The sequence below is a fragment of the Ciconia boyciana genome, chromosome 2 (assembly GCF_034638445.1).
Source record: "Ciconia boyciana chromosome 2, ASM3463844v1, whole genome shotgun sequence".
NCBI lineage: Eukaryota > Metazoa > Chordata > Aves > Ciconiiformes > Ciconiidae > Ciconia > Ciconia boyciana.
This window is the reverse complement of record NC_132935.1, coordinates 58,644,982-58,653,661: the sequence shown is the minus strand read 5'-3', so window position 1 is coordinate 58,653,661 and position 8,680 is coordinate 58,644,982. Positions and strand designations below refer to the sequence as shown.

At 45.9% G+C, this 8,680-nt stretch overlaps 1 protein-coding gene across 1 annotated transcript in view; it reads left to right on the top strand.

Annotated features, from left to right (window-relative positions):
* The first annotated feature begins 801 nt into the window (after window positions 1-801).
* The window catches only part of SPIRE1 (spire type actin nucleation factor 1), a 133,638-nt gene continuing 125,759 nt past the window's right edge, over window positions 802-8,680 (top strand). The window contains exon 1 of the mRNA XM_072852778.1: window positions 802-1,361. Within this exon, the coding sequence (XP_072708879.1) occupies window positions 1,037-1,361 (325 nt within the window). The 5' untranslated portion in view covers window positions 802-1,036. The remainder of the gene's footprint in view (window positions 1,362-8,680) is intronic.

Below are 8,680 nucleotides of genomic sequence, written 5' to 3'. Positions count from 1 at the left end.
TCTACAACAGGAAGCCGATTTTTCTGCGTGCACTGCTCGCTCCCTTGGTACGGGCCTGGGGAGAGGTTGGCGCAAAGGGGCACGCCGTGTGTGCCGGTGCCCAGGCGTGTTCCGCCTGGCAGGAAGGTCAGTTCCCAGCTACATGGAAGGTGATTCCGTTTTTGGCCTTTTCCAGACCACGCTGGTTCAACGGCTGTCAGGCTTTCTGCACACCCTTGGTGTCCATCTCCGGCCTTGCTGCGGCAGGGGATGGAGCTTTGCTGGAGGAAGCTTTGCAGCACGGGGTGCTTGCGTTGCAAGGGCAGACTGTGGTGGTCACCCCCACTTTCCTGCTGCGAAAACAGGGACTTGATAATGCTCTTCTCTGGAACCTGAAGCATCCACGATGGGGATGTGGGTTAGGGTCTCTGTGTAACTATTGGGGGTGCGGAAGGGTGTCATCCTGCTTTCCGGCTGGAGTCGTTTGTTTCTGGGGGTGCTTGTTACCAACACTTGGCGTGGAACCGGCGGCCCGGGGGTTGTGAGAGAAGAACGCCGCATCGTTACCCGTGTCTAAGGCAGACGTGGAAGCCTAGCGTCTCGAAAGGAGATTTAGACACTGCCGATGGACACGGAGGTTGCCGTGGCAGCCCCCGGAGCAAATGCCGCCCTCTCCGGCCCCGCGCAGCCAGGCCGCCGCCCGCCATTACGGCCGGGCCGGCTCTGCGGCGGCAGGGGGCGCTGCGGCGCCGGGCGGCGGCCGTTGGCGGCGGGGGCGGGCGAGGACGCCATTGCGTTGCTATGAGCTGTCTCCCCCTGCGGCGGTGGCAGCGGCGGGCGGCCCGGGCGCCGCTCCTCCTGCCGGCCGGCCGCTGCCTGCCTGCTGCGCGGGCCGGGCTGTCCGGCGGCCTGGTGGCACTAGCGGGGCGGGGAGGATGAGCACGGCGGGACCGGGCGTCAGCAGCACAAGCAGCAGCAGCAGCAGCACAAGCAGCAGGAGCCGCCGCCGCGGCGGGGCCGGTCGCTGAGCTGAGGAGCACCGCGGCGGAGGCAGGGCATGGCGCTGCCGGGGGAGCGCGGCGCGGAGCCCCAGCCCGGCGCCTCCCGCCCCGCCGACGAGGAGGAGGACGGCGGCGGCGGGGCCGGCGGGCAGCCGGAGGCGCTGTCGCTGGAGGAGATCCTCAGGCTCTACAACCAGCCCATCAACGAGGAGCAGGCATGGGCCGTGTGCTACCAGTGCTGCGGCTCGCTGCGGGCCCGCGCCCGCCGCGGCGAGACCCCCGCCGTCAGGCTGGGGGCGGCCGCCCACCTCCGCGTCTGGCGGGACGGCGCCGTCACCCTGGAGCAGGGCGAGCCCCACCGGCCGCCCCCGCCCGCCGCAGGTAAGGCCTGGCCCCGCCGCCGCCACCGACCCCCTTCAGCCCCCCGGGTACGGCCCGGCCCGGCCCAGCAACGGCGGCAGCCGGGTGTCGGGTGCGGGCGGGCGCCCTTCTCCCTCTGCCTTTGTCCGTGGGCTGTGGCAGCCGGGAGGAGACAGTCTCCTTCCCGCCGGCGGGTTGCGGTGAGCGAGTGCTCGGCTCCTCAGCCGTGCCGGGGGTAGGGGGGGGGGTGTCCCTGCACCATCTCAGTTTCGCGCGTGGAAAGGTAGAAACCGTCGCCTGGAATTTAATCGCCTGCGTGTGGGTACAGGGGAGGTGAATGCGGCTTTAGTGTTTTATAATTGCGTCGTCTTCTGGTGCGTAATACTGTGTCATCCGCACCTATAGCGCCTGCTTTTGGAGTTCCTTTGGCCGTATTGCTCATCCTACAGTGTCCTTCAGAAATAGTTTGGCATCAAAAGGCACCTATTAGAAACAGATCACTTTAGAGGTATGCTGATGTTAAGTGAATAAGACAGCCGTGTACACCTACCAGGGGCTTAGCACCTACCATCTGTTTCTTTAAAATACCCAGGAAAACAGATTTTGCATTGGAAAGGAAAAGAAGGCCGCATGTCGGTTTCTCGGCATTTCAAAGCTTCTGATTATGAATGTGGAAAGGAATATTTTTTGTTGCAAGTAAAGCTTGATTTCTGAAAAGAAACTAAAGGTAGGCAGCAGAGGGTTATGATCAGTTATCACACAGACGATGGTGTTCCCCAGTATCAACCTAGTCCATGTTCAACGTCACTGAATTTTCCAGGAAGACGGAGGTTTCGGTATTTTAAAGCTATGTGAAGCAGGAGGCAATGATAAATTCACAAAATGGGATTAGCTGAGCCCTCAGCCTTTAGAACGTGGATATTATGCCTGGTGTTACAATTTAATGAAGCCTTTTAACAGAGTGCCTGTCTGAAAAGTCTTCTGGCCGAGATTTGCAGTAATCCAGTTTGGAGCTAGTGGTACATGCAAATATCAAAGTATACTCAGTGGAAGAAGGGACATAGTTTTGTTCCACAATTGGAATGAGTCTAATAATTACTTCCATCTAAATGTGATCTGATGTGCTTTTTCAATTATTTAAAAAAATAGGTTATTGTAAGGTTAATAAAATGCCAGACCAACACCCAGAAGTTCCAGGAAAATACTTTCTTGACCAAGGCATTTGCATGTGACAAGAGCATTTAAGAGTTCTGTATTGCATACTGTGTGCTGCTTTTACTTCCAGTGTTTTGAGAAGATATCAGACTTCTTCCTTTCTCTTTCCTACTGTAGGAAATATATTGATTTACTACATATTTATTTCTTTAGTTGCTTTTTCCTTGCTGTTTGTGGGCTTATTCTATTTCCTCTTACAGTACATCTTTAATGGCCCATAGGAAGGTGTTGGATATATCTGGATATAAAGTTCAGGCCCCTCAGTGACATCCAGCGTGTTTAGTTTATGCTAAAGCTGCATGCCACATTTGCATTAGTCTTTTAAAATGTTTTAGTTAACGTGCTAACCTGCATATGTTGATCCCGCATTTAAATCTTTGGATAGATGAGACTTTTTTTTTTTTAATCTTCCAGCCCTGACTATTTTTCTCTTATCTCTTTTTTTTTTTTTACCTTATTATTGTATCTGTTGTGTTGTATATGTTAACGCCACATACGTGTGCTTATTTCTTGAAAATCTTAGAGACCGTGCATATGTGCGTATGTGTATATATATGTATATATATAATATATGTATATATAAAGATAACCAGTCTGTGAAGACCTCCCAGGAAAGCATGAGGGGGAGATAACCCAGGGAGAGTACCCCCTCCAGTGCATATAATAGAAAAGATGAGGAGAGGAGATTTCTGCCAGATGTCCATTCTTAAACCATACTCGGTGATCCCACTTTTGCATCAGCCGCAGGCTGGTAGGCGCCTGGATTTGAAAGGAGGCAGTATTCCTCCTGGGGTCCTCTCCCTGCCCCTGGTCATCTTCATCTCCCTAACTTTGAGTAGACTTCTGCAATAGAGGCCATTGCTCAGCCATCAAGCTTTCACTAAGGATTTTGTGTGTTCATGGGAGTAACTGTCAACAATATGAAACAAAGGTGGTCCTAGTCAGTTGGCTTTTATTCTTCTTTGGTTTGTGGAACCTGTAGCAGGTTTTCACTGGAAAACATAATGTGTGTGATACAGCGAATGTTGGTAATTCACTTTACTGAATATTGAAGAGGTGACAGTAGGCTTGATTTTCCTGGGTACCTTTTGAACTGTCCCAGTTCTCTTCCTCATTGCTCACTGCAGTGTCCTTAGCTGATGACTAATGAGCTTTCTGAGCCAATTTCAGCTTGAGCCTCTTGAACAGGTATTTATTCTTAGGCTCATGTATTAGTAGCAACGAGAGCTTAAGAAGAACCATTGCCCTGATGCTATGACTTGGGGAGGAGTACATTGTAGCATAGGCCCTGAAGCTGTCTGGCCACATTAATTTTACTCGAGAAACAAATTAAAGTTTTCTTAAAAAGAAGTACTGATTATGTAGAAACTTATGGTACTTTTCCAAAGCTGTTTCTTGTGAAGCAGTTTTCCGGTTAATGTGCAATACTGGAAATTCCGAGTAAAAATACCTAGAAATTGAATAAAATGGCCTTGAGATAGGAAACAAAGATGAGTTTCACTGATACCAGAGCAGAAAAACAACCCTGGAGTTCAATCCCCATCCGTAACCAAAACCAGAGACTGATTCTCAGATCTTTCCAGTTTTATCTATGTGGTCTATTAATATTTGTTTATCTTGTTTAAAAAAAAAAATCAATAAGGTTTTGGTTAAATAGAAGTAAAATGATTAAGAATGAAAATGTCACTCAGTTGTTCATTTTCATGTAAGCATTGATATTACCTGAATCTCTGGCAATAGGAGGATCAGGAAGGATTCCTGCTAATTGTTTTCCTGCCTTTGTATTTCAGACAACTTGGATTTAAATGCCTGTGTCAGGAGCTTTGTTAGAGCAATAGGGGTTCTGCAGGTTAACGCTTCAAGCTGTAAAGCTATTTTGTTATAGCGATACATAAAAAATGTATAGCTGTAGGTTGGTGTATGGGTTTGGATAATTCACAGGAATAAATATTGGCTGTTAGTGTCTATTTTTGTAAACAACAGAATCCTGTGTGGGCAAATAAAGGAGTCCCTGAAGAATGGTGTCTTTGGGTAGCGAACATTCGGGCTTTGTTCAGGATTGTGAAGAACGATGTGATCAGTCATGCCTGTCAGCAGAGCTCGGGGGAAGTCAGGAGCAAATGCAGCCGTGTCACAGAGTTTGCTTTGGAGACTCTCACGAAGCAATGTTTTCATGGTGTGTTGCAAACCTTTTATCGTTTTGCCAGAACTGAAGTGAGTAAGAAATAAACATGAGTATGCAAAAAATGAAGAGCTCACTGTGGTCATCTTAGTATGAATCATTGTAACTGTCTGACATCGAAATACCACAGAAATACGGGTTGCTTAGAAATACCCACGATGAAATTGGAGATACAGGGTAGAATGTACTTTACCTAATGGGGGTTTTAGCCGACTCTTTGTTACTTGCAATTTATATGAAATGAGCTAACAGTGGCATCTAGTAAAGTGCCAGATGCAATAAAAAATAACTTCTGAAAGAACTAAAACGTTTGGTGTAAACATGTGGTTTGACTCCTCCAAGCTCTCTTCTTGCAGAACAGTACTTATAAGTGTTTTTATAAACTTGAAGCAATAATGAAGTGATAGATACAGGAGTAGAAAACCCACACAAGAGCTGGCAATCAACCTCATGCCCAGTATTTAACAGCAGCAGAATGCCATAGGGCACAGGAGGCTGTTTCATCGGGGTCGCGTTGTCACTGCAAGCCGGATAAGGGGCTGTCACTTCTCAGCGCACGGGCTGCGCTGCCTCCTTCCCGCAGGACAGTTTTGGGGATGAGCAGGCTTCAAAAAACTCAGAGTTTTCCTCATGTGTTTTGTTAGTGCCAGATCCCTGACTTGGCAAAGGCAGCCACTGATTTTGGGCATTGCACTGAGCTCCTGAAGAGGAATAGCCGTGAGGATCTCCGAAAGGGGTGAAGGCAGGTATTTGGAAAACCAAACTATGCTCACTTTCAGCCGTTGGCTGTTGAGGGCTGGCATGCATGCGGCACTCCTCGGCCTTCCCTCTCCCTTCTTCAAGCGTGCCTCTGCGGTAGTGTCAGTGGCCCTTCTTTTGCCTTGTCCTCCAGCCCTGGAGGAGAAAGCACAGAGGGAAATTACTGCTGGTTTTATCAGAAGCAAGTACTATGCAGGTTTTTCTCTTGGAAATCTGCCAGGCGTTCAGCGGGAGAGCATATTGCATGGAGTATTCTGGCTTTGAATCAAAAAGATCACAGAAAAGTTGACCGCCCGGTGGCTTTCACGGGACTCAGAGGGCTTAGGGTGAGACACGCCGGGGAGGAATAGCTTACATTGCCTTGGCAGTTTTAATGACTTTCATGTCCTTCTTACACCCTTGCGTGCCCAGGTATTGGAAGGTAGCATGGAGAAATATAGGAAGGATAAATGCAAATTTAGCTTGTGTGCATCAAGACAATCTCATCTGTCAGTCTTGTGGAGCACTGAGGAAAAATATGCAGGATTTTTAGAGGAAAATGAATGTACTGACATTTTACTTATAATTTTGTTGACCCTTTTGAAAGATAATGGATGGGAGTAGCCTTGCTTGCTGTTTAAATTTCAAAACAGGTGTTGCTATGAATACTGCTAAAATAAATAGTACCTCTAGAATTAAGACTTAATTATGCTCTGAATTCAGATTTTGTTCAAGGGTATTCAGAAACATCTGTATTTAAAAATAGTAAGGTTTGATGTATTGGGCCTCACCTTTTCCTGCAGGAGTTTTAAGATAGATAGATTTCTATATATATCTATATAGATACGTTAATGTTGGAAGTCAAGGTAAGAAGAAAATGGCACTAGACAGCAGCAAGGAGCTTTGGTGAGTTGATAATTTATTTCTGCTTGCTTGCTCTGCTGATCTGTGGAAGAGAGAAAGCTTAGGCCTTATTTATGCTAGGCTTTCTGCCATCACTGTGGTTCCCAGTACGTAAGGGTAAACTGGAATGCTACCAGTCATGGCTTATGCTGATGCATCCTGTGCACTGGGGGTTACATGGGTGCTTTGTGAGTGTAGGCAGACGGCTAGGGACCCTATTGTAGACAGCTCTGGTGGGGGAGGACAAAATAAGCAAAGAAAAGATCCCAACATAACAAAACAATGTCTTTGGCTAAAAAAAAAAAGTATATTCCAAATGCCTGCACAAAAGAAATGGAAGGAAGTTGCCAACAGTGATAGGTGACCTCGGTTACCTATAATTGTATGCAGAAATGTTGAAGATGGTAAATAGGCAGTGAAAGAATAAAGACTACTTTGGTGTTGTCTGAAATCTGCATTTGTTCCTCAAGAAAACTTAAGAGCAAAGAACTTTGAGGAATTGTGGGCTCCTGATGTTCATAACAACTTAAAGTAAAAGAGAACACATTTGTAATTTAACGGAGGTATTCTTGACTAGTGCAGTAGAAATGTTGCTATAGAAAGGAAAGTCGAATTGTAGTTGTCACTGTTAACAGGGATTGAAGAGTAGAGTGAAAAATGAGACATCTGCCATGATGTTGCAGAGAGTTAATATGATGTCCCTATGGAGCATCACTGGAGAAAGAACAAAGATGCTTTTTTCTTTTTTTTTTTTTTTTAAAAAAAAAGGTAGTGGGTAATGGCGTCCAACTTCAGAGGCTGGCTGGAGGTGACAGTTTACCCCACAGTACCCAGTGAGAGGTGATGGGTAGGACTGGGGTAGCATGAGAAGGGCTTTGAAAATGAAGACAGTAGCTGTGTATGATGTGTGAGAGAGAGAGAGAGTGCACACCTTTAACATGATGATTCAGAGAGCAAGATGTGATCAGAGTGACAGGCATTGAAAACGACCCGCACGGCAGCAGCGTTGTGAATGAGTGTGACCCGAGTGTGCCTGCTCTCGCCAAGTGTGCAGTAAGTATGTTGCAGGTGACAAGAAGATTAAAGGTACATAACATCCTGGATCCATGTGGGTAATGAAAATATCTTTATAAAAGTGGGGAAGCTTTTTCATGACATCTGGTAAAAGGAAACTGGAGGGTGTTCACTCTTTGTTTCTGAATTAATTTATCACATTACAGCATTGGATCCGGTAAGGGGACAAAACGAATATTGTTCTATTCCTGATAAAACCTTAAGCTAGCTTGCATGACACACGCAACTATGAGTGTGTTATTGAACTTTATTACTGTGCACTTTAAGAGGAACAAAAGGAGATGAGTCAGTTTGTACAGTGTAAATACAAGACTGCAAAGACATAGCTGAGGTAGAGAAGAATTAAGAGAACTACTTTTGCATCTACTTGAGAGACTTTATTAACAACTGCTGAAAGTTCTTAACAGATCTAACAGTCCTGTGTTATCAATTTAGAAAAGCTGTAGTCTGCTTGAAACTCTGGATCCATCAAACATGATGGCAAAAACTACTGGTGACTTCAATGGAGTCAGAATTCTGCCACAAGCACACATACTTGTTGAATGAGCAAGCAAGTGGATAGCTCCAGGAAAAATCAGAATATGATTAGAGTAACAGAACTTTAAAAAAAAAAAAAAAAAAGAGACGTGGACTCTGCAAATTCACACTTTTTGGGAAGGGTTGCTACCTGGACAGGCCAGAGGAAAGTGAGTGTAGTATCTGTACTTAAGCATCTGCAGGAGAGACTGGCAGCTATGAATAGAGCTCAGCAGCACTTGGAGATGCATAGCTACCACAGTATTTATCTTAGAATAACAAAAATTTATGTGATCCCTAGGTAAACTTACAGGTTTGCTAAAGAGGGTGAGCAGTGGAACATAGAAAGAATTGTATGGTGACTACAGCCGGTTTCCTTGTGCAGTGTAGAAATGGGACAAAACATGTCCCATCATTTAATTATATCTTAGAAGGTAGCACTAAAGTAGTATGGATTTGTTAATTTGTAATTAAAGAATATTATTTAAAAATAATTTTTATTACAAAATTTAACTGGGTATTAACACCGAAGACCTCTTAGTTACTACCTTTGCTTTGTGCAATGTCCAGAGGATTGCTTATGACTGTACAAAGTGAAGAGTAACTTCAGTGAAGTGTTGAATGAGGAAAGATGAAGGCATGAAAAAAGATTGACACAGGGAAGGAAAGTCCTGGCTGCCTTTGGTCTAGTAACTTCTCTAAGAATTTTCCT